At 54.1% G+C, this 23,889-nt stretch overlaps 3 protein-coding genes across 13 annotated transcripts; 1 reads left to right on the top strand and 2 right to left on the bottom strand.

The window, feature by feature from the left end:
• Nucleotides 1-137: 137 nt before the first annotated feature.
• Nucleotides 138-8,410, bottom strand: ZNF576 (zinc finger protein 576). 10 transcript variants are annotated; one of them, XR_003796559.1, is made up of 5 exons: nucleotides 7,514-8,410; nucleotides 6,953-6,966; nucleotides 6,739-6,865; nucleotides 4,057-5,867; nucleotides 138-3,603 (listed from the first exon to the last, which is right to left on the bottom strand). XR_003796559.1 is itself a non-coding variant. In XM_029241844.1 (5 exons), the coding sequence occupies exons 2-5, from the start codon at nucleotides 7,596-7,598 to the stop codon at nucleotides 5,440-5,442; spliced, it is 654 nt and encodes a 217-aa protein (XP_029097677.1). In that variant the 5' UTR covers nucleotides 7,599-7,614; nucleotides 7,776-8,410; the 3' UTR covers nucleotides 138-5,439. The 10 variants fall into 10 exon arrangements, 7 of the variants coding, with proteins under 7 accessions (XP_029097677.1, XP_029097686.1, XP_029097661.1 ...); XR_003796560.1 differs by having other exon boundaries at nucleotides 138-2,283; XM_029241844.1 differs by having other exon boundaries at nucleotides 138-5,867; nucleotides 7,514-7,614; nucleotides 7,776-8,410.
• A 122-nt stretch (nucleotides 8,411-8,532) lies between these two features.
• Nucleotides 8,533-12,289, top strand: IRGQ (immunity related GTPase Q). 2 transcript variants are annotated; one of them, XM_029241631.1, is made up of 3 exons: nucleotides 8,533-8,628; nucleotides 9,087-9,618; nucleotides 10,876-12,289. In XM_029241631.1, the coding sequence occupies exons 1-3, from the start codon at nucleotides 8,619-8,621 to the stop codon at nucleotides 12,197-12,199; spliced, it is 1,866 nt and encodes a 621-aa protein (XP_029097464.1). In that variant the 5' UTR covers nucleotides 8,533-8,618; the 3' UTR covers nucleotides 12,200-12,289. The 2 variants fall into 2 exon arrangements, with proteins under 2 accessions (XP_029097464.1, XP_029097473.1); XM_029241640.1 differs by lacking the exon at nucleotides 8,533-8,628 and adding an exon at nucleotides 8,721-8,776.
• A 6,466-nt stretch (nucleotides 12,290-18,755) lies between these two features.
• Nucleotides 18,756-22,703, bottom strand: PINLYP (phospholipase A2 inhibitor and LY6/PLAUR domain containing). Its single transcript, XM_029241964.1, has 5 exons — nucleotides 22,619-22,703; nucleotides 21,358-21,474; nucleotides 19,554-19,706; nucleotides 19,174-19,317; nucleotides 18,756-18,983 (listed from the first exon to the last, which is right to left on the bottom strand). The coding sequence occupies exons 1-5, from the start codon at nucleotides 22,686-22,688 to the stop codon at nucleotides 18,838-18,840; spliced, it is 630 nt and encodes a 209-aa protein (XP_029097797.1). The 5' UTR covers nucleotides 22,689-22,703; the 3' UTR covers nucleotides 18,756-18,837.
• Between the last annotated feature and the right edge of the window lie 1,186 nt (nucleotides 22,704-23,889).

Below are 23,889 nucleotides of genomic sequence, written 5' to 3'. Positions count from 1 at the left end.
CATTTGAGGTCTGTGTGTGTGTGTGTGTGTGTGTGTGTGTGTAAGCTCGAGGGTATAAGGCATGCGCCTGGGCATTTACCTCACCATCCCTGGGCTCCTTGGGGAAAGCTAAGGATCGTTGTTGCTGAGATAATTAACGTTTACTAAGTGCATATGTTCAGTGTGGTTCCCATTATTTCATCATGGACCCCGTGATGCACAGGCTCACACACAACAGAATTTTTTGCTCACGTCATAGTCCAGGATGGGTGTTTCAGGTTGGCAGGTAACCTCCATATGGTGATTTGGGGACCCAGGCCATCCTGTAACCCTTTTGGCATTCACATGGTCATGGCTGGGTGTCCATGGCCTGGGTTCTGCCAGAGGAAGAGGAAAGAGAGCCTGGACAGGTACACATGTTCTCTTAGAAGCCCCAGCCTGGAGGGGGCACATAGTGCTTCCACTTACGTCCCTTTTCTGAGAGATTAGTCACATGGCCACAGCCTGCTGCAAGGGAGTCTGGGAAAGGCGGTCTAGCCAAGTGCCCAGAAAATGGTTTGTGGAAGACAGCTCGTGCTCTCTGCCACTTCATCCAAGAACCTTCACAAAGAGGACTTTAATTATAATCACAGCTCTGCTTCCTGAGTGCTTCCTGGGTGCCAAGTGCCAGTCCAAGAGCTTTATGTATATTCACTAAGAGAAGTTGTGCATCTAGGAACTTACAGAAATAGAACTTTAATTATAATTACAGCTGCCATTTTCCCGGCACTTACAGAGTGCTGCATTTTATTTACATGAGATCATCGGGTCCTTAGAATAACTCTGCGAGGTAGGGACTGTGATCCATTAATTCATTTAACAAATATCTTTTGAATACTTGCTGTGTGCTAAGCATTGGGAACACACCAGTGAATAAAATAAAATCCATGTCCTCGTGGAGCTTACATGGAGGTGGGAGGGGACCACCGGTGGGGACAGATAGTAAACAAAAAGTAAACAAGAAGGATGTAACATATGCTGGATGTAAGTGCTGGATGTCAGTGCTGTGGAGAAAAATAGAGAAGAGAAGGGGGAACAGTTCTGGAAGAGGGTGCAGTTTTAAATAGTGTAGTCCTCCCTGAGGAGGTGACAGAGACCTAAGCAGAGACCTGAGAAAGGGAGGGAGGGAGCCTGGCACACGGGTGGGAAGAGCGATCTAGGCGAGGGGGGGTGGGGCAGGAGCCTGCCCCACGTGTCAATTAGGCAAGAGTGGCTGGAGGGGATAAGGGATGGCAGAGCTGGAGGGATGAGGTCAGAGGGGAACAGAGGGTCAGCTTATTACAGCCTTGTGGAAACACAGGCTCTTGCTCTGAGATGGGAAGTACTAATTCACAGAAGCTTGGCACTGAAGCTCCTTTGAAAATAGAAGCCTAATTATAATAATAGCTACCATTTACTGAGCATTTACTGTGTGCCAAGCTCTGTTCTAAGGCGCTTTACATGTGTTAACTCATAGAAGCTTGGCAACTAAGAACCTTCAAGAATAGAACCTGAATTACCATAATGGCTCACAGCGGACCAGGCCCTGGGCTAAGCGCTTTATATGGACGATCACATCGGATCCTTATGAGGTAGGGACTGTTACTTATTACTCATTCATTCAGCAGTGATTTATTGAATACCTAGGAGATGCAGGCACTATTTGGGGAGCTGGGAGTAGAGTGGTGAACACAATGAACAAAAATCCCTGCCTTTGCGGAGGTTATATTATAAAGGGGAAAACAGATACTTGAATATTTAAGTAAAACGCTTAGAATGTTAGAAGGTTATAAGTGCTGTGGAGGAAAAGAGAAGGGGGATGGGGAGGCTTGTGTGTGTGTGTGTGTGTGTGAAGCAGTTTCAAATGGGTGTGTGTGTGAAGCAGTTTCAAACGGGGTAGTCAGGAAAGGCTTCACTAAAAAGGTGACATCAAAGCAGAGATCTAGAGGAGGAGGAACGGGCCATGTGGCTGTGGGAACAGCAAGTGCAAAGGCCCTGAGGTGGAACCTGCTTGGGATGTTTGTTGAAGAGCACTTGGGGCCACAAGGCTGTTGCTGAGGAAGGCAGGGGGAAGACTGGTGGGAACACAAGAGCAGAGACGGGCAGAGAAAAGCAGAGGGGAAGAGGACCGGGTCACACAGGCCATTAATACCGACTCTGACTTTCTCTCCGAGTGTGTCGTCGTCATCGTAATTCTTAGAGGCGTAGGGGCTGCTATCACGACCATTTTACAACTGCTACAGCCAGGGCACAGAGAGGTTGAGTAATCTTCTAGAGGTCACACAGCTGGGAAGAAGCAGAGGCCAGGTTTGAATCCAGACAACTAGAACTAAGGCACCCATTCTTAGCCACTAAGCCACACACCAGAAATGGCTGTCCACGGCCACCATCCGACTTGCAGGAGTGTATTTGGTCTCCAGAGTTATTGAGGTTTTTTAAATCACGTTGGTTACCAACATTTAAAAATGGGCAGGTTTGACACAACAATGGAAGTTTCTGGCTTCCTTGTGAGATTGATTGCTGAACCCACAATCCCATGGGGCAGTAGTTTGCTGGAGCTGAGTAGGGGTCACCTATTAATGGGGCATTCCCTCCCGCATGCCCAGTCCCCACTGCCTGGCATCTGGACCCCTTACACCCTGCTTGCCTCACTGATTGATGGTACCTGCTTGGCCCCAACGAGCATTTACATTCTGACGCCTGTTACAGGACCTTGACCAAAGCATCTTTCAAAACCCATACTTTTCATCCTAGAAGCTCAGAATCTTATGCACTCTTGGAGACTTTCATAACCACTATAGCTTAGCATCATTGAATCTCAGAATCATCACAGCAGAAATTCACAGCTCATTAAAACCACATGGATGCATCTTATTTCCTGGAGCAGCGTGCCTAAGCCCTCTTCTGCCCTCAGACGGGGCTTTCTAAGCACAGAAGTAGATTATCCATTCATCATTAGAAGTTCCTAAGGATCACGAGAGACTGGGAATCTCCTGGGGTCTCCTGGGGTCATTCAGCTCTTCAGGGCCCAGGCAGGGTATGGAGACCAAGCTAGGAATTCCAGAGGACTCAGTACCGGGAATTGGTTACACAGGTACTAAAACACTGAGAGCACAAACATGGAAAAGTGAGGTAACTGAGAAATTAGTGTCTGCAAGAAGCTCCCACCTCTAGGACTGGGATGCAGAAGGAGAAGCGCGATGATCAGAACCCAGTGGGAGCTTGGTGGGCAGGCCACGCCACGTGCAGGCTGGTGCAGGGACTGGCTACCACACAGCTGCTGCTTAAACCCCAAGAGGGGCTCGGTGCCTTGTGCTGAGAGTATAGAAAGGCAGCGGAGCCCGAACTGCTGCTGGAGGGGTTCCAGCAGGAGCCTAAGGCAAGGTGAGTCCCTTCTCCCCTCTTCCGACCTTCCTTCTTCCCATACCTCTTGTGGGATGAACTTAAGGAAGCCAGCTTTCCAGGGAGTCTGGGAAGCATAGCTGCAGAAAGCCCAGCCTCATGGAGCAGTGTGGAAGGGTGGGCTGAGGCTGAGAAATAGGTAAACGACTGGGCGCAGTCAAGGAGTTCTTTCTTGAGCGTCCATGGTAAGCGCTGTCCTAGGTGCTGGGGATGAAGCAATGAGGAAGACAACCCACTTGCCCTCAGAAGCTTGGGTTCTAGAGGAAGGACACATATGATGACAGAAACACAGCTGTGATAACTCCAGGTGTTGAAGAGTGCTGGGAATAAACTAAATCAGGCTAAGGGTTGGAGGTGCTGTTTTAGCCAAGGAGGACCTCTCCAAAGTGGCAGGTATTGAGACCTGAATAATGAGGAGGAAGCCTTGCAAAGTTCTGGGTAAGAGGGAACAGCAAGTGCAAAGGCTGAGGCAGATGCCAGCCTGGCATGTGTGGCTAGAGTGTAGTGAAAACGACAGAACCGGGAGGGAGTTGAGATTGCTTAATGGGCTGGAACCTAGTCATTGTTTGGTTTTGTGGGCCTGGGTAAGGCCTTTGGATGTTACTTATGGGATGCTGTTGGAGGGTTTTGAATGAGGAATGATGTAAGCTGACTTACATATACACAGGGGGTGGTCTGTAGTAGACAGACTGGAAGGGTGGGGGGAGCAGTAGTGGTAGCAGACCCAGCCCCCTGCTGTCTTCTTGCTCTGCCATCCTGTTGTCGCTCTCATGGTCCAAGATGGCTGGATACCATGTCCACGTTCCAGGCGGGAAGGTCGAGGAAAGGCAGGCTCCTTTCTGAAGCTTGAGGACTCTACCCAGGAATTTAGTCAGAGCTCAGTCACATGGCCACATCTAGCTGCAAGAAAATCTGGGAAAGGCTGTCTTTGTAGCCACCGTGTGCCTAGCTAAAAAGTGGGAGGTAGCTCAGTCTCTACCATATCCATCTCACCTGTGGGCTTTCAAAATATCCCTCAATTCAAACAGAGTCGGTGATTATTGTATGCAGGGCATCGACCATCGTCTCTAGGGGCAGAGCAGGTAATGCAAGGGAGTAGAACTGGTCCAGTGGAACTCAGCCCAGGGTTGGGTCTTTCAAGAGCTGAAAATAGGATCTTAATGGAATATCTCCCTGTGTTGGCCAAATACAACAGGAAACAGAAGGTATCTCTGTTTGACTCCAAACCAGTTTCCCCACAGGGCCAGGCCAGGTCTGCCCTGAGCTCCCCACTCCCCATGCCCTTATGTTCTCTGGGAATTCCTGCTCAAAAGCCAGAGTTCCTTGTTTAGACATTTTATTATGGACCTTTTGTTTTCAGATACTACTTCTGTTAGTTTATTCATGCCGTCTCACCTACACATACAAAAAATATTCCGTGACCAGAATGGTACATAAAATTATTAAAATGAACAATAAATTATCTGGGGAGGAGGAAGGCAGAGCCATCCAATGCCACGGCCCCACCTTGAGTGGGAAAGGCTGGCAGGGGGTGGGAAGAGACAAGGGTCCAGATTGCAACCCTCACGTGACTCAGTGCAGCCTCCGACTTTGCTGTCCCATCCCCAAAGGCTCAAGTTGCTCCACGTGTGGGACCCATTCGGTGGCATTACAGGCAGGCAACACCTCACTTTCCCTCCCTGATTCAGGCCCAGATCCAGGCCCTTGGCTCTTGCAGCCCCGTTGCCTCCATCTGGGAAGAATTAATGGTGATAACACAACCTGCAGCTAGTCATGATTTCACACTATTTCATTGGGAACGAGGAAGATACAAATAACGAATTGCCCTCTTTCTTTCTCACTGTTGTTTGATTTTACTGTTTCCCTGAAGGCTTTTGTGTCCTCCAAAGACTTAAGCTCTAAATGAGCATCTTCTGGGTCCTACTGATCAGGAGTCCTTTGCCTTTCCATGGAGGAAAGTAAATCCCTCCCGTCCCATATCAGATGGGTGTCCCACCAGCCACAGAGCTTCCATTGCCCTAGGGAGGGCTGGAGCCACACTCAGAGCTCCCCCCGGGCATGCCGGATGTAGTGCTGATGCAGCCCTGCTTCCTGGGCAAAGTCCTGCCCGCACTCAGTGCAGGCGAAGGGGCCAGGAAGGGGGTGGGCCTCGTGCGCCTGGCGATGCCGCCTCAGAGAAGCGGCCTGCCCAAAGGTCTTGCCACAGTCAGGACAGGGGAAGGTGGGTGGCATGGTGGTGGGCGCAGCCGGCTGGGAGGGCCTGGCCGCTGGACCGTGGCTGCGCTGGTGGGTGATCAGGGCCTTGGAGGAGGGGAAGGAGCGGGCGCACGTGAAGCAGATGAAGAGGACCCCCTGCAGCTTCTGGGCCACGAAGTCCGCTGGGTGCTCCCGCTTCATGTGACGCTCCTGGAACTTGGAGTCTGCGAAGGTGATGAGGCAGCGGGTGCACTGCAGGGCCCCCAAGTGGCCTGAGGGACATGAGGAGAGGTTGGGGGAGGCCAGCAGGAGTCTCGAGGGCCTCTCCCAGCCTCAGAATCGCACCAACAGTGAGCATGCAGGGCTTACTATGTGCCAGGTGCTATGCCAGGCCTGGACAGCAGACTTACTGGACCTGTTTTACGGATGAGCAGACTGAGGCTCAAAAAGGTTAGGTAACTTGCCGACAGTCATGAAGCTAGGAAATGAAATGGCGGAGTCGGGACTGGAACCCAGGGAGTCTGCCCTTCCTACAGAGCCATGTGATTAGAGCACAGCCTCTGGAGCCAGACTGCCTGGAACTGACTCCTGGTTCTACCACTTCCGAGGCAAGTAGAAACGGCGTTTTCATCTGGAAAATGGGGTAATGACCATATCAGTATCTACTTTATAGGGCTGCTGTAAGGAATAAACGAATTAACGTATAAAAAGTGCTTGAACAGTGCTACACAATGGTTTGCAATAATTATTGTTGAGACAGAAAAGAAGCCCCACAGCTGGGAGCTGGCCTGGCACTCACAGCTGGGCCTCGGTGTTTTGTTCAGCCTAAACGATTTCACAGAACATCGCCAGACAAGGCCATGCTGTGACTGAGACGGATCAGACCAGACCATGCCACGATGCCTTCTAAACACAGACAAAACGTGAACACTGTCCAAGCCACGAAAATGGCCAGACACCCCCCCCCAACCGTCGTGGCTAATATGAGTGCCTGCTGCTGCTTTGCCAATTACACCTGGAGCCTTGCTTTGTTCCTCCCTCCTTCTAGGTATTAAGATAGCCAGCCATGTAATTGCCCCTGCTTCCTGGCAGCATCCATCCACAGCAAAACCCCTTTCTTCAACCCTTCCCCAAATCACCTACCACAGCCTAAATCCTGTAATAAGTCCTTTCTTATTACTGAGATGCCCCACGGTATGTGTGCTTCCTCAGCGCAGTGAACAATAAGCCCAACTTGGTCAACTCCAGGTGTGTTCCTGGTGGTCTCTGGCTGGAGAGCATTGACACTGTGGCTTTCATCGTTATAAATACTTAACCTCTCTTTGCCTCGGTTCCCTCATGTGAAAGTGATAATTACCAATTTCACAGAGTCTGTTAGGAGGACGGAATGAGATAACAAACGTTAAACTCTTAGAATGCACCTAGCACATAATAAGCATTCAGTAGAAGCTGTTGCTATTATCCTAGGTCAAGTTGGCTACCTTCATTAACATTAAGCTTTCCCCTTTTCTGCCGCTAATCCCCATACCAGCCAGCCCCATGAGGTGAATAGTGGCAAGCCCTTTTGACAGATAGGGAAACGGAGGCCCAAGTCACACTGAAAGTCTGGGGCAGAGTTGGGACTGGGGCTCTCTGCCCTTTCCAGCCACCTCTCCCACCCCAAGCCTCTCTGGATGCCACTCTGTGCCTCTGAACTGCATCCCATTCATGCTTATGTGGATAGAGCAGGATGGGTACGTCTGAGGGTAATAAGGGTAGGGGTGGGGAGTAGCAGGGCCTGGGAGAGCAGCTCAGGGACCATTAACAGCTCCTTCCCAACAGGCAAATGCCCGCAACGCTCCGGACACTGAAATGCTATAGAAATCCTTTTAGCATCACAGCTCCTGCACCCCACCCATCTCTGGTCAGCCGTACTCACAGATGTCACCTCCCGGACTTTGGGGACTTCTCTCCTTGGACGAATCCTGCTGTTCCATGGTCTCTTTGGGGTGCCGGTCCTCCATGGTGACTGAGACCCCTCTGGTCAAGAGAGGAGCACGCATGACAGAACAGTAAATCAAGTGAAGTCGCTTATCTACAGCGAGTCTTAGAGGGCCCGCCAATCCTATGACCTTTGACAGGCTTGGCTTTGCCAGCCTTTGGCCGACCCCCCACGAGATAACATCTCCTTGAATTCTAACCTGATAGAGCAGCTCGCTAGAGAAGATTCAGTCCTCCCAGAAGATTCAACTCCCCCGGTTTGTGACTCCCCTTAGAGCCTTCTCACTTGCGTGAGACCTCTGACCTATGCCTCCTACATCAAACTAACTCCCTGAACTCAGAGCGCGGGACCCTTGATCTTTGACACCAGCCTCATCCCCTTCTCTCCCACCTGTCTTGAGGCAGGTAGTGGTACCCACGCTTTAGCCTGCCTCCTTCCGGGAGACATCTTTCTCTGACATCCCGAAACTCTTATTGCACCTAGAACCCCCGCTTCCCACGCGCGCTTTCAGCCGCTGTGACCCGCTGCCCCAAACACTGCCCTCGGCTCCCTCCCGAGGCTGGTAGCCCAGGCCTCTGCTTTTCTCCAGACAGCAGAGGGCTGCCTTTCGTTGCGCCTGTCAGTTGCTCGTCACAGCGCCGTCACCCGAAGTGAAGCGGGGTAGGGCCCACCGAGTCTCAAAGTCCCGGCGGTTTCCACGGCCTTTCGCCTGACGAGCCTTTCGAAGCCCAGATCTCGGGTTGCCATCCGACTGCAGTGATTCAGTCGCGCCAACCCGGTCCTCAAAATAATGGGAGGGGTCCTTCTCTGCACTGGGGTGCGTAATGATGACGTTGCAAGCCTCCTTTGCAGTGCAGACCTAAGCTTATTGCGCAAGTGTGTTAGGCGCTCCTGGCGCGCACGCGCTTTGGCTCCCTCATTGTTCAAGGTTCGGCGACCGCCGAGGAGAGAGAGAGAGTGCCCTTCGGCCGTTCTGCGCAGGCGCTGCAAAGGGCCCTGTCCCCGAGGTTACGCTTTCGAGACACACCCCCTCCTAAAAGGAATGACGTCAGGTTAGAGCCCCCGGAAAGGGTCTGGACATCCCCAAATCCCGGCGCTTTAGCCTCATGGGCCTCCGTCCTCGGACCCCAGAGGCAGAGCTTCTCAGCGGCTGACCGACTGCTACCGACTGCGCAGTCCCGTGTGCCGGCTGTTTGCTCGGTCGGTGATTTGGAAGGGAGGAGTGAGGGGTAAAAACATCTGTGTCCCTGAGGGAGGAGGGGGCTAGAGGGCGATTTCTGAGTTTTTGAAGCGTAAAGGGAAACGCATCCAGAAAGAGGGCGGACAGGACTCCCAGGTCCCTGGGGAATAGGGCCTGGGCGCCAGATTTCTAGGTGCCTGGCAGTGATACCCGAGAAGGAAAGAAGTGGTCAGGGTAAAAGGCTGAAGTCTGAGACCAGAGTGGGGAAGCTAGGAAAGAAGAAGGTTGGGTGCTCCGTGACCCGGGTCTTCCTCTGTCCCCACTTTCCAGCCATGCCTCCGCCGCGGGGTGACGTGACCGTCTTATTCCTGGGGCCTCCGGGCTCGGGAAAGTCTGCTGTGATCGCAGCGCTGTGCGACAAGGATGTGGAGACGGTAGAGATCCCCGACGGACGGCCGGATTCCGGGCTCCCCAGCCTGAGAGCTGCAAGCCCAGGCCTCTTCCTGGGCGAGCTGAGCTGCCCACCCGCAGCGCCGGGGCCCTGGGCGGCGGAAGCCAACGTGCTGGTATTGGTGCTGCCCGGCCCCGAGGGGAATGAGGAACCCTTGGCCCCAGCGTTGGGGGAGGCAGCGCGGGCCGCCCTGGCCCGAGGGACACCCCTGCTGGCTGTGCGGAACCTTCGTCCCGAGGAGTCACAGCATGTAGCCCAGGCTCGGGATCAGACCGCAGCCTGGCTGGACAGCGCCGGGTTGGGCGCCGCGACTCTCTTTGTGCTACAGACCGACTGCCGCGGCAGCGACGGCTGCGAGGAGCTGGAGCGCCTGCGGGCGGCGCTGCGGAGCCAGGCGGAGGCGCTGCAGAGGTGAGCGCGGCGTTTCAGGGTGGGTTGGAGAGGACTGGTGCTTTATTTAGTCTGTACCTCCCACCCCTAAGGTGCTCTTTGAGGTCTGCGAGACCCCGCCCTCAGCGAGTTTGGGGCCAACCTTAACGGGATATCTGCTGAAAGCCCTGCTCCCTCGTCCAAATCCCGACCCTCAGCGCAGGTTTTGAGGTCCACGAGGTTCCACCTCAAACTAGCGCTCTGTGCTTGACCCTTTTCTATCACCTAGGCCAAGGGTCAGCTAGAAGTCTGGACCTGTCATTCCAGGTTCCGCCTCCTGCGAGCGCTCTGAGGTCATGAGCCCCCGCTCCCTCGCGAGAATTCTAGGAGGGACCGGGACCTAGCGCCCAAACACTGCCCCCAGGCCAAAGTGTGAACGAGGGCTCACTCTCTCCAGGCAAGCTGGTGATCCCCGCGAAGCTTTTACCCGAAGACTCCACTCTCCAGTCTTAACCCTCTTGCTCACCATCTGCTTGGTTCTCAAGCGACCCCAGTCTCCGGAGAGCCACACCCTAAGCGAGCTTTGTCGTTTCGGGGGCCCTCCCCCACTTCCTTTTTCTAATCCCCTTTCGCTTCTGTGTCCACTTGCTGGCTACCTCGTGAATTTTCTCCCCCAACCGCAAGGGGCCTCCTTTTATAGACGTCAAAACGAGGCTCAGGGAGGGGTAGCCTCTCCCCCAGGCCCACCACTCGTCTTCCTTCCTTAGCCACACACCCTTGGTAAGAACTAGTAGATGAGGGTTCTCCCCTCACCTGTCTTTACAGCCCTCCTAACTCCTAGTCTCAGGAAAGAGCGCCCTTGGTGACCTTGCCCTTGTCGAATAGGGCTCGATTTTCGTTTAGTCCTCAATACAGTCGCCATTCTTTCTTTGCTCTAAACTCCACTCTCTATGAGTTTTGCCCCGCCCAGCAGGGCTTCTTCTTAATCCTGCAGGTCCCTCGAAAAGACCCGCTCCCGCAGAGTGTAACCCCGGGGAAGGCTTAGCCGGGTCCCCATTTTCGACTCTGTTGGCAACCTGATTTCTGATTTCAATCCAGCCGTCCCACCCCCTCTTTAAGCCCCTCCCTTTTCTTCATAGCCTCAGATTCTGTTTCTGTGCCATTAGTCTGGCCCCTCCCTTTCCTGATTATTCAGAAAGCTCCGCCTTGTCATCATAGCCCAGTCCTGTCCCCCTAGCCCAGCTCGCCAGCATTTAGCCCCTCTTCTGCCCTTGACCCCATCCCTCCCTTTCCCCGCAGGCTCCTGCCACCGGCTCAGGATGGCTTCGAGGTGCTGGGCGCTGCAGAGTTGGAGGCTGTGCGCGAGGCCTTCGAGACGGGTGGCCTGGAGGCGGCGCTGTCATGGGTTCGGGCCGGCCTGGAGCGACTGGGCAGCGCGCGCCTGGACCTGGCCGTGGCCGGTAGGGCTGACGTGAGCCTTGTGCTGAACATGCTACTCGGGTTAGATCCTGACGACCCAGGTGCGGTGCCTGCTTCGGCGCCCGCGGAGCCCATGCCCTACCCGGCCCCAGAGCGCCCCAATGTGGTGCTCTGGGCCGTGCCTCTGGGCTCCGCGGGCACTGCTGCCGCCCCCCACCCAACCCACTACGACGCTCTCATCCTCGTCACCCCTGGGGCCCCCACTGAGAAGGACTGGGCCCAAGTCCGGCCCTTGGTGCTACCAGATACGCCGCTGGTCTGCGTGCGAACAGACGGCGAGGGCGAGGATCCGGAGTCCCTGGACGAAGAGGAAAAGAGCAGCGAGAGCTTAGAGAACGCAGGCGGAGGGGGGTTTAAGAATGCACGCAGTGAGGGGAGGGAGAAACGTGGCCCTGGATCGCAGAAAGCAGGCAGTGGGGAAGGTTCAGAGGACGCAGGCAGCGAGAGTTTGCAGCCGGTTGGCGTCGGCGTGAAGAAACCGGGCAGCGGGGACTCAGAGCGCGCGGCCGCACTGAGCCCAGAAGATGAGACGTGGGAGGTGCTGGAGGAGGCGCCGCCGCCGGTGTTCCCGCTGCGGCCGGGCGGCCTCCCGGGGCTGTGCGAGTGGCTGCGGCGTGCGCTACCCCCGGCCCAGGCCGGGGCGCTGCTTCTGGCTCTGCCACCCGCGTCTCCCCGCGCGGCCCGGACCAAGGCTGCGGCGCTGCGGGCCGGGGCGTGGCGGCCGGCCCTGTTGGCTAGCCTGGCGGCGGCGGCGGCCCCGGTACCAGGGCTGGGCTGGGCCTGCGACGTGGCTCTCCTGCGAGGTCAGCTGGCCGAGTGGCGGCGGGCGCTGGGGCTCGAACCCGCGGCGCTGGCACGACGCGAGCGCGCGCTGGGCCTGGCGCCGGGGGAGCTGGCCGAGCGGACACGCTTCCCGGGTCCGGTGACGCGCGCCGAAGTGGAGGCGAGGCTGGGCTCGTGGGCGGGCGAGGGCACCGCCGGGGGCGCGGCGCTGGGCGCGCTCTCCTTCCTGTGGCCGGCGGGCGGCGCGGCGGCCACCGGGGGCCTGGGCTACCGCGCGGCGCACGGCGTCCTGCTGCAGGCACTCGATGAGATGCGGGCCGACGCTGAAGCAGTGCTGGCACCGCAGGTGCCCGCGCAGTGAGGGGTGGGTTGAGGGCCGGGGCTTCCGGGGTGCCCCGTGTCCCGGCTGCTCGGCTTGGTCAGGGGTTGAGGACTGCAAGTTGCCGTAAGAGGGAGAGGGCGTGGTGATCCAGACTCTGGCATGCTAGTATGGGATGTCTGGGCTTGTGAGGTCACAGAGCGGGGGGCGGGGGGGGGTGGGGCGCGGGGGCCGCCACTCAGAATCCTGGGTGCTTGAAGGCGATGAGGGTTCTGACTACCGGTTGGAATGTGTGACTTCTCGTCACCAGGATTCCTGGGTCCTGAAGGGGAATAGAGTTCGGGGGACATGACTCCTGATTTCTCTGGGGGACCAGAGGGTGTGACCCTCAGACTCCTAGACTCCTGAACTCCTGAAGGGAGTTGAGGGTTTGGGACTCCTCCAAGGAGATATATCTTGGTCTCCAAAGAGTAGAAACTGGATCTATTAGGTGTCTAGTCCTCCAGGGGGAGAGGAGGTGGAAGCCCTGATTCCTGATGAAGGGGGTCTCCACCACACCGGGGACTCTAGCATGGAGGAGGGGGTCTGGGTTCCCCAGGGAGCTGGAATCCTTGGGCTTCTGAGCCACAAAGGGGTATAAGGTCTGGGTTTCTGCGGGGTGGGGGGATAGGCCTGCATATAAAGGGGGCTTTGAATTTTCATTGGGGGGAGGAAGGATCTCTGGAGTCTCAGAACTCCTATCTCCCAAGAGGGCTGTGGACCTTGATTCCTAATTCATGGGTGATGGAAGGTCTCCATCTAGAGGAGGGAATAGGGGGCTGTGTAAGAGAGCTGGAGACCTTTGGTCCTCTTGGGGAATAGAGGGGTCTCTAAAAGTTGCTCCACCAGGGGCCTGGTGACCCAGATTTCTTTCCCAGTTGTTGTGGGGAGAATGGTACCACAAAAATGAGAGGAAATAAGCGCTCTGGGCATGGTGGGCTCTGGGGGGTAGCCAGGGACCAGGAATGAGGCCTTCTGAGTGTGGAAGGACAGAAGCGCCTCCCTCAGAGGTATCTCCCCAAAGTCCCTAATGGGTTTGGACCCTGGCACCTAGCTGCCTTTGTCTGAGTTGGACTGGAAAGGGGTATGACAGTCCCCATGTTACAGGTGCTGAGCGACTACGAGGCTCTCTGGGGACTCTTCATCTGTCCCTTTTTCCTTTAGGGGTTTCTATCTTTTTTTGGTCTTGGTCATTAAACCTTAACCCTTTCTGACCTTGGTATTATATACACCTGCCTTTTGGGAAAAGCAACCGTATTGCTGCACTGATCCCAACGCTTCTGTGTTGGCTACCTCAGGTATCCCCGAGAGAGACACAGAGAATGCCACAGTGAGCAAGGGACCCACGGAGCAGCTGGGCAGGTGTTCCAGACCGTGGGAATGTGCCACAGTGAGGCAAAGGCAGAAACCACAGTGCCTGGAATGTTCTAGGCTGCCAGCTACAAGTAGAGGAGAAGCCACAGGTCACAGAACTCTTCAATGCCGAAAAACAGAAAGGGAGGACCTGAGAGGCCATCCAGCAGAATCTCTGTTATGTTAGATGGGGAGAGCAAAGCCCAGAGAGGGCAGGCTCTAGGCCCAACAGCACGCAGCAAGGCCCCTGCCTGTTCTTATTTCCTGCCCCCTCCCGTCCCCCCAATCAACCTGATCTTCCTTCTGATGCTTGAGTGGGCCACCTGGGATCCTGCCTCAGGACCTTTGCACTTTCTGTTATTTCTGCCTAGAATGCTCTGCTCCCAGATCTTCCCACGACTGGCTCCTTCTTGTCAATCAAGTCTCAGCTCAAGTGTCCCCTCAGAGAAGCCTTCCCTGACCTCTGTAACTGAAGTAGCTCACACCCCCACCCCTATTATTTGTCTTGGCCGGTTATTTTTCCTTGTAGCAATTATTACTGTAGAAAATTACCTTATTATTTACCTATCTATTGGCTATTATCCCCATACCTGTCCTGTGCTCTGCTGTACCCCCAGCACGTAGAATAGTGCTTGACATACAGAAGGTCCTTAGTAAGTATTTAATTCATTAATCAGTGGCAGAATTAGGGCTGGAATTTAGGTCATCAGCCTCTTGCCACAAGACGGGGAAAAGGTGTGAGATGGGGGAGAAACAAGTATCTCATGGGAGAGGAAGCTCCTGTCTGAGGTCGGGGGACCTGGGAAGCAAACACAGCTTTGCCACTGTCACTCCAGGTGACTTGGGCCAGTGCCTTTCTTTGCTTTTTCCCACCTGTGAAATGAAAGGGCTGGACAAGAACAATAAACACTTCCGAGATCCTGTTTCCTTGGACAGCTGAAGGCAAGGGTGACCAATCTGAGGGGCGGTTCCACCATGTCTACCTTGAACTCCTACCACCGGCACAATCTGTCCCATCAAAGTTGAGATGGCCAAGATGGGGATAAAGCATTTGGCTCTATACTGAATGGCTCCAAGCATCGTCCTCAAAGCTCTTCTGGCCTTAGGAGAATGTCCGTCATCAGTATCTGTAATACCCAGTACAACACTGTCCCCTCCTCAAGTCCAGCGTTCAAGCACCTGCATTAAGCCTGCCTGCCGCGTGCAGAAGCAGGAGACGCGCAGAGCAGCGCTGTCCAATAGAAACAGGATGTGAGCCACACGGGTCGTTTCACATTTTCTAGTAGCCACGTTAAAAAAGGAAAAGGAAACAGGTGAAACTAATTCTAGTATGTTTTACCTCAGTATATCCAAAATATTATCATTTCAGCATGTAATCAGTACAGGAAACTACTAATGAGATATTTCACATTCTTTTGATGCTAAGTCTTTGAAACCTGCTGTGTATTTCTCACAGCACATCTCAATTCAGATGATGGATTTTCATCAGAAATATCTGACCTCAATTTAGATTTCAGAAAACTCATATTTGGAGAAGTCAATTCATATACCCAAGTTGTCCTAATTATATTGGATAGTTTTCCGGTAACTGAGATGAGTAGCAATTTTTTAATTAATCAGAAGTAACTAAAATGTAAACTTCAGTTTCCCCGTTGCACCAGGCACATGTGGTGAGTAGCCACTGTATTAGACAGCACTGCCCTAGAACGCTTCCCATTATCAAAGAGAACTCTGTGCACGCTGCTCTAGGGTCAGACAGCCCTTTGACTGACCATGGGGGTGACCTTGGGCAAGTCACTCAGCAAATGGCATCTACCTCACAGGGTTATGGTGAGAATTCAGTGTATGCACGTATGTGCATGCATTCTGTCTGGTGCACAGCAACGAACTTGCAGCCCCTCCTGGAAGCTGGCACACTGGGAGCCCGAACGTTAGCCTCACCCCCATGCCTTTGCTCGGAGTGCCCTCCTCTCTTCGTGCTGTTTTGCCACCATCTCTAACTTGGTCCCGTCTGACATCTCTGCTCTCTACGTGCCTCTGTTCCAAATTCCCTCTTCCCTCATGCCAATGGGAATCATGCCTGAGATCAAATCTGAGAAAGCAAGACCCAGTTTTGTTTCCGCGTGTCGCTGTCCGTCGTGGAGTGTGCTGATTGTGTTTATGTAGTTGTATATTGGCACTCTTGGGTGTCACGACTATCTTTTAGAGTGGTTGCCTTTTAAATCATGACTTTTAAAGGGATTGAATTTTAGGCTCTGTAGAGGCAGCAAGTTGCTGGTGAGGCATCTGTCTCTGGGAGCATCCAAGCAGAAAAGACTAAGGCTCCCTTTTGGATGACTGCCATCAGGGTGTGTCTACAAGGCATCTGCAGGCTGGAAGGCCCTTGAAGGCAGAAATTCAAGGAAAAGTATGGTGAATCTTGGCGTTGCCATCGCCAGAAGCAGAAGAGGCACAAAAGCCTCATTACCTTAGCTGAGTTTCATACTTGTCTGCATAATGATGGAGAGACGTGTATCCACTGAGGTAGGAAACCATGAAGGCAGGTGAATCAAGGGTGGGTTGGCCTGTGGTGCTTTTTGGAGGAGTGAATAAAAAAGTAGAAATTCCATTGTGTGTCTGTTCTTTCGGGGTTTAAAGGGAAAAAAAGATGCTTGGGATTTTGACTGGAGCTGGAAGCCTAGACTCCTGGGTCCCTGGAGAGGAGGGACAGTGGGGGTGTGTGCAGGGTAGAATCCCTTGGGCTGGAATTGAGAGGCTTTGAGTTTTGCCACCCTGGAGCGGCTGGAGCGGACTATTAATTGTTTGCACCTTGGGGGCTGTGATGGTAAACGTCTTAGCTCCGGAACCAGCTTGGCCCATTAATGCCCCCAGTCTGTTCAACTTCTCTGCAGCCCTGCCCTTGGTTTGTCCCTTCTCATCCTGACTCTAGACCCGGTCATGGGATCTGCTTGGCTACTGAGACAACAGCAAAAATGATGGGCAGAGGCTTGAAAAGTGCTCATGCATTGGGACTTCCTCTCTTGCTACCTGGGGGACCCCTGTCACTGCCACCACATCAAGAAGTCCAGGCTAGGGAATTCCCTGGTTGTGCAGTGGTTAGGACTTGGCGCTTTCATTTCCGGGGCACGGGTTCCATTCCCGGCTGGGGAACTAAGATCCCGCAAACCCCACAGTGTGGCCAAAAAAAAAAAAAAGTCCAGGCTAACCTGCTGGTGATAAGAGACATGTGGCCCAGTCAGCCCTGACACCCCAATCAGTGTCAACCCTCTGAAAGACAGCTGCCTAGCTGACCAGTAGCTGAACCCAGCAGACAGCAGAAGAACCATCACCCAGCTGATCCCAGACCACATTGCCAACCAATTATTCTAAGCATCTGAGGTTTGGAGGGGCTTGTTACGTAGCAAAGGATAACTGATACAGGCTTGTCCGCTCTCTCTGTGATGTGGTCTCTTTCTCCCCTCAATGTGACCCAATGACTAAAATCTTAAACTCTGCCACCTTTTAGCTGCTACGACCACCAATGTGACATTCCTTCTCTGAGCCTCAGATTCTTCTGAAAACAGGGATGAGAATAATAGCGCCTATCACGTGGAGTAGTTGTGAAGACAAAATGAGAACCAGCCCCAAAGGTCATGGTGGCCATTCGTGCTGGTTATGAAATGTGTCTGGCCAGGCGGGGGCTCAGGTGGGGCATTTGGGGCCCGGACTGTGCTTCCTCCTCCTCTCCCGGTGGGGTTTGGTAGGGTCATGTGACCAGCTCCACCCAGTGAATTGTGTCAAGTCATTTCTGGGTGGGCAGCGTTTAATCATCCACGTGAAACCTTCCTGGGCTCTCTCCTGTGCACAGAAATCGGCATTAAGTTGGTGACTGCTCCACGATTATGATGAGCAGAATGCCCTGTGGATGGTGCTAGACATGGAAGGTCAAGGATAAATCAACCTTTTTTTTTTTTTTTAAAGATTTTTTGGATGTGGACCATTTTTAAAGTCTTTATTGAATTTGTTACAATATTGCTTCTGTTTTATGTTTTGGTTTTTTGGCTGCGAGGCATGTGGGATCTTAGTTCCCCGACCAGGGATCGAACCTGCACCCCCTGCACTGGAAGGCAAAGTCTTAACCACTGGACCACCAGGGAAGTCCCTTAAATCAACCTTTTGTGAATGGGTACTTCTTCAGCAAATACCACTCCTCTCCCTCCCACTGGAGGGGGAGTATACTTCCCTGCTCCACTGCTGTTGGCTTTGACCATATGATTTACTTTACTCCATAGAACATTAGCACCCCCAACCTCAGCCGAGGCCTTTGGTGCACTTGGTTTTTGTGCCCCCGTGATCTGCCATGAGAAAGACATTAGCCAGGGAGCCGCTGATCCCAGAAGACTGTGAAGTGCCATGGAGGAGAACTTGAATCCCCCTCCCAAACGGGACCCAAACCCATCAAAGCACAGCCAGAAGGAGAGCTGCTCCAGCCACCTACAAACCCTTAGAAAGAAGAATGATTGTTGTTACAATCTCAGCTTGGGGATGGTTGGTTACACAAGCATTGCTACAGCATGAATCGACTGATATAACTTTGTTGCTTTAAACCACTGAGATTAGGGACTTGTTTGTTACTGTAGCATAATCGATTCTGTCCTGACTGATGCCAGGGTCTAGCACCTGCCAACTAATGGCCACTCAGTAAGTGGCAGCTATTAGGATGATAACTATTTGGCCAGACACATTGTCTCCAGAACCAACATTGTCTTAAAGGTGCCGGGCACTGCACTAAGTGCTTTTTTAGTTTTCTTTCATTTGACTCTTAAGACAGCCCTTTGAGGTTATGGCTATTAATAGCCACAGTTTACAAACGTGAAAACTGAGGCAAAAGAGGGAGAGGTTAACCAGAAGAGGTGAGCATGGACTCTGGAGTCTGATCTTCCCTAGCTGTTTGACCCAAGCCAAGTGACACCGCAACCTGTGCCTCAGTTTGTTCCTCTGTAAAATGGGGACAATACTTTCAACTTCACAGAGTTGTGACTATGCAATGAGGTACCGCAGGAAAACACTTAGCATGGGGACCCAGCAGGGAGTAATCCCTTAACAGAAGGTAGGGTCTTCCCTCTCTTCCTTCCAAAGAGGGGGTTCCCAAAGGTTGAGACCCCTGCTTTTTGCATCCCACCTCCCTGAAATGCATCACGTCACAAGGACTCAGGCTTGTTCTGTTAAGTTGTTTAATAATATATTGGCACATGGGAAGCTGTAGCTGAGAACAAATCAAGACCAAACGTGGCATACGCCTCGGTTCTTCACTTAGCCTTGCCAGAAGGCTGGGGGCCTGGAAGACAGTTGGCCTGGGTGATGGTGTAGGTACGAGAGGCCGCGGGCACCAGGGTCCCAGGCTTGGTGTGGCAGGCATTCTCTGTAGCACAGCCCCGAGTAGCAAATATGACACCTGTTGGGGGAGGGATTTCAGCCTGGAGTCAGGACTTCCAACCCCTCCCTCCTCATGACCCGGGGTCATGCCCCTGCCACCTCCTCACCCAGTTCTCTGGACCTACTCTCTCCCCTAGAATCTGGAAGTATGAGCCTCCAGTTCTGGGAACCTCCCTGTCCCCTCCCCCAGAAATCTAGGTGCCCCTCACCAGTTTGCACTTTGCCAGCGCAGGTGATACAGTGGCTTTCCTGGCCAACACAGAGTACTTTCTTAGTTGAAGAGCATGTTTCCTTGAAGTGGGTGATGCAGGTAGGGCACTGGAGGCCATTCTCCGTACGATTGTTCTCAGGAGCTGGGGAGGAGGGTGGAGTGTAAGGTGTAAAGGACGTTAAACCCTTTCCCAACCTCACAGCAACCCTGGGGACACCGGTTGCTAATGGACACTGCATTTTACAGGCGAGGACCTGAGGCTCAGAGCAAGGAGGATGTTTGCCAAAGGTTACAGCGCGGGTCAGTGGCGGGTGCTCACAGCAGGCTCTCAGGCGGGGCAGGAAGGGACTCCGGTTGTGGGGCTGCGCTGGTCCTTACCGGGCAGGGGGTCGTGGTTGCAGGCGTTGCTCTGACAGCAGCGTGTGTTGGACACCATGTAGTTCTCAGGGTCCATGGTGATGGAGACAAATCCTGAGCTGCAGGCGCTGGATTTCATGCACCCCTTATAGGTGTTCAGCGACTGGTGGCCCTCTGCAGGATGGCGAGGTAGGGGAGGGCTCAGGGGCCCTGGCCTGGACCCTGGCTTCCAGGTCTCTCCCAACCTTACAGCTGCCCCAGCCCGCTGCTGTCTAGGGAGGTCTCTTCCAGCCCCCCAGAGTCATACCCCCTTATCTGCCTGGGGCATGGTCTGGACTGTTTATTAGGTCCGCTCCACCCCACCCCCTCCAGGCTTTGGTGGTCTCTTGCAGTTCCCATCGGCAAGCCCTGGTGCCTGCCTCAGTGGTCCCTTCCGCCCCACGCCACCCCACTGCCATCCTCTAAGGGTCACACCTGTAGTGGTCTTTTTCAGGCCGCCTATGGCTATCTCCATGGCGGTGTGAAATGGTCTCTTCCAGCCTTTCGCCCTCCCCTGACCCTTGGAATCCCTTCCACCAAATACTGGAATGCCACCCTCGCCCCCCCGCACCCTGTAACACCCATATCCTTCTCTGTCTAATGTGGTCTCTTCCAGATTTCCCCAGGGTCACTCCCCAGACCTCCCACCGATGGTCTCTTGCTGCCCTCCTTGGCTACTCTCAGGTCTTGCCTGAAGTGGTCTCGTCCAGCCTCCACAGCCTTCCCCCTCCCCCTCCCCACAGTACGGTGGTCTCTTCCAGCCCTAGGGTTTCCCCTCTTTACCCCACAGAAAGGTGTTTTTTTCCCCAACTTCCTCCTGCGGTCCCAGGGTCCCATCTCCCTCCCATATACTCCTGGGTGGCCTCTGCAAGACTTTCAGGTCCTTCCCCCACCTGCCCACTCTTGCTAGGTGAGTAGGGCAGCGTGCAATCTTCTATCCCACTTACCTTACACACACCCTCCGGTCGGAATGGTTCCTTCCTACACTCAACGTTGGCCTTACCTCCCGTCACATCCTTCCTTCTCCAGTCTCACGCCGCGCCCCACCATCTTCCTTTAACTAAGGGTTTCTGGGTCTCTTTCAGCTTTGAATGAACACCCCACCCCTCGTGGTTTCTTCCTTTGCTCCCCTTCTCCCCCATCCTCCCTCAGGCCTGGGAGAGTCCCTTCCATTTAAGTCTTGCCCCTCCTCTCCCATTTTACTCATATGTCTCCCCATTGCCGCAGCTCCACTTCTTTGTGATAATTTGCTCCATGCTTCAGGATTATCTTCCCTCTCCTGTCTGTTCTTTTATATCTTTCCCTCTACCCCAATATCATCTCTCCTCTTCTTGTCAGGAATGGTCTCTTCCAACCCGCATCCCTAGGGGATCCCTCCCACCCCAAATGGTCAACCTGGTCACATTCCTTCCAACCCACCCCAGCCCCTTCCTTCTCCTCTACACGCCCCCCTCCACCTCTTGCATATTAGGTTTTCCCCCTCTCGCGATTTCTCTCTTCCCCCTTGTCCTTTCCTTCCCTAATCCCCTCCTGCCTAAGGAAGTCTCTATATCTGCCCCCCCACCCCCACCCCATCAACTCTTTGGAGTCTAATTTTCAGAAATCCCTGACAACAGTGGTTTCTGTCATTCCATCGGATTCTCCTCCCTCCGTCCACCTCGAGATTGCCTTTTCCTCTTTCCTGCCTGCTCACCACTGGAAGGTTCCTCCCTGCGCGTGCTGGTATCTGCTACCCCGAAAGCACAGCCCCCTCCCCAGGATCTGACGCCACGCCCTGAGCTCTTACTCCTGTTGGTGTGAGCCACGATGACCACGCAGGAGTCCTGGTCGGGGTCACAAGTTTGCACATTTCCACTGCACGTGGGTCCGGAGCCTGTACACACCTCACAGCTTAGTGGGTACCCTGCAGTGTAGAGAGCAGGGCTCTAGTCAAGGGTGGTGTGGTCTGCGGACCAAGACTTCGGACGGAGTCCAGAGGGGGATGGGGGGGGCGGTCTGAGGGAGGAGGGAAAGGTATCTCCCTGATTGTTCTTGGACGGGGCATTGGCGGCTGTCCAGGGAACTGTCAGAAGCTCCGGCAGAGACGCGGTGGTGTTCCAGCAAAGCCGCTTTCCGGGGTGCAAAGCGACTCCACCAGGGAGCAAGTTTACCTAATTACAAGGCTGGGGACTTTAGGGTCCTCTGAGAAAGTCTGGGGACAGGGAGGGGTCCTGGTGAAGGTTTCCATGGACTTTTGTGAAGCTTCAGGTCGAGCTGGTTCTCGGAAGTGAGATCCTCTTCCTTGTAGGTACCACGCGTAGGTCTTGTAGATACCACGCATAGGTCTTGTAGACAGTAGGAGCCCAGGCAGGGGTACCTGAGGCTGGGATCTGCATCCCAGGTCAAGAAGGGAGAGCACGGACCAGGAGGGCAAGCGCATGGACCCCTTGGTACTGAAAGAGGAGGCAAATGGGGGCCCAGACACTGGGCAACTGCATCCTGGGGAAGGTGGGGCTTGCCTGAATTCCTGCATCTAGGGGAGTACACCAGGGGTCTGAACTCCCTAGAGTTCTGGGAGAAAGAAAATCTCTCCCCCGCCCCATCATTTTTTTAAAAAAAATTTCCCTTTCTAATCATACTCTGATTTTCTAGAATTCAGACGTCTTTTTTTTTTTTTTTTTTTTTTTGGCCGAGCTGCATGGCATGCGGAATCTTAGTTCCCCAACCAGGAGTCGAACTCCCGCCCCCTGCAGTGGAAGCACAGAGTCTTAACAACTGGACCGCCAGGGAAGTCCCCAGAAGGCTTATTTTGAGACCTTGCCTGGGGGACAGGGGATTCAAAGCCCATCAAATCCCCTTCTTTCTCAGGGATTCACACACACAAGTTTCTGAGCTATTCTTCCCTTGGGGCCCCAGTCTTTCTGTCCTTTACCCTCTGCCTTTGCCATGAATCTGAATTCCCAGGACACCTCCTCTTTCCCCCTCCCCCCTGAAGGACCTTGCTGAATGCCCCTCTCATATAGTCCTCTTTCCGAAGGTCCCAGGATTCCAGGCCCCTAGTCACTTACCCAGACCCAGGAGGGTGCAGAGCAGCACGGAAGCCAGCAGGAAGGTCTGGGATTTCGTGGAAAGCCTCATGATGGATGAGTGAGTGAACCTGCAGTCCCAGGTCCCCAGCTCTTCTTATAGGAAGCTGAGGAGGGGTGGGTCTGGACCCACCCTACCCCTAGGGTGAGAAAGAAGTGACGTAAGATCTGGGGGCAGGTCTCTGTAGCTCTGGGGTGGGGAGGCAGAACCAGAATCTGAATGCGACATGGGCATCTTGTGCCCAGTCCCCTCCTCCACGGGGACCCCAGGAGTCTGGACTTCCAGCCCTCTCTTCCGTCAGGACCCAGAAGATCACTTCCCTATTTTCTCACATTCCCACCCCCCCCCCCACCCCCACCCCCCCACCCCCGCTTTTCTTTTTTTTCTGACCTGAGGCCCAAGATCATAATCTCAGAATCGGGTCATTTGATTCCCTGCAGGGTAGGGCGGCTGCTAGGACTGAGATACCCTTCTTTCTCTTCCCAAGGAGGTGCCCAGCGTGGGTGGGGCCCTACCTGGGAGCGTCCAGCATGTTCTGTAGGGGCACGCTTGGTTCATACTCACTTTTCCGTGTTTGGGTTGTCTCCAGCTCCGACCCCACCCCAAGATGCCCTTCTGGGTCTCTCGGGGACGGAACAGAGGGGTGCTTGTCACCGGGCAGGGGTGGGCATGGTACGAGACAGATGCCCATAGGTCACATTGGAAAACTGAGGCATGGTTGGAAGCACTCAAGGCTGGATGTGTGTTTGTGCACATGCATTGTGTTTTATTTAGGTTCTTTACCCACTCTCTCTGCCGCAGGCATAAGCTTGAGAGATCAGAGATTGTGTGCGCGTGCGTGTGTGTGTGTGTGTGTGTGTGTGTGTGTGTTGGTGGCAGGCATGGGGAGGGTAGCCAGCAACCGGTGGAGGGGATCCTGTTGCGGTAGGCTCCAGGCTCCCTGCAAAAATCCACTCAGATTTGCTGGCCTCTTGCTTTCCAGGCTTCAGTTGGGGTGGTGAGGATGGCGAATTTCTTCTGGGGACCAGTCCTGGAGGCCACGCCGGTTGCTAGGTGCCCGGAAGACCTAGTGTGAAAGTCACCGGGAGCGGGGGCTAGAGAGCGGTTTGGCCAGAGGGAGGCGGGAGAAGCTCGTTACTAGGCAACTCAGCCCCTCTCGCCTCTCTCGGGAGAGACGCACTGGGCTTGCGCAGTGTTGACGCGACCTCCGGCGCGCCGCTGTTTGAAAGGCCCGAGCCTCGTGCGCTTGCGC

The sequence above is a fragment of the Monodon monoceros genome, unplaced genomic scaffold, assembly GCF_005190385.1.
Source record: "Monodon monoceros isolate NGI ecotype Baffin Bay Population unplaced genomic scaffold, NGI_Narwhal_1 Super_Scaffold_10, whole genome shotgun sequence".
Classification (NCBI taxonomy): Eukaryota; Metazoa; Chordata; class Mammalia; order Artiodactyla; family Monodontidae; genus Monodon; species Monodon monoceros.
Note: the sequence above shows the minus strand (reverse complement) of the source record. Positions and strands in the feature narration are given on the sequence as shown.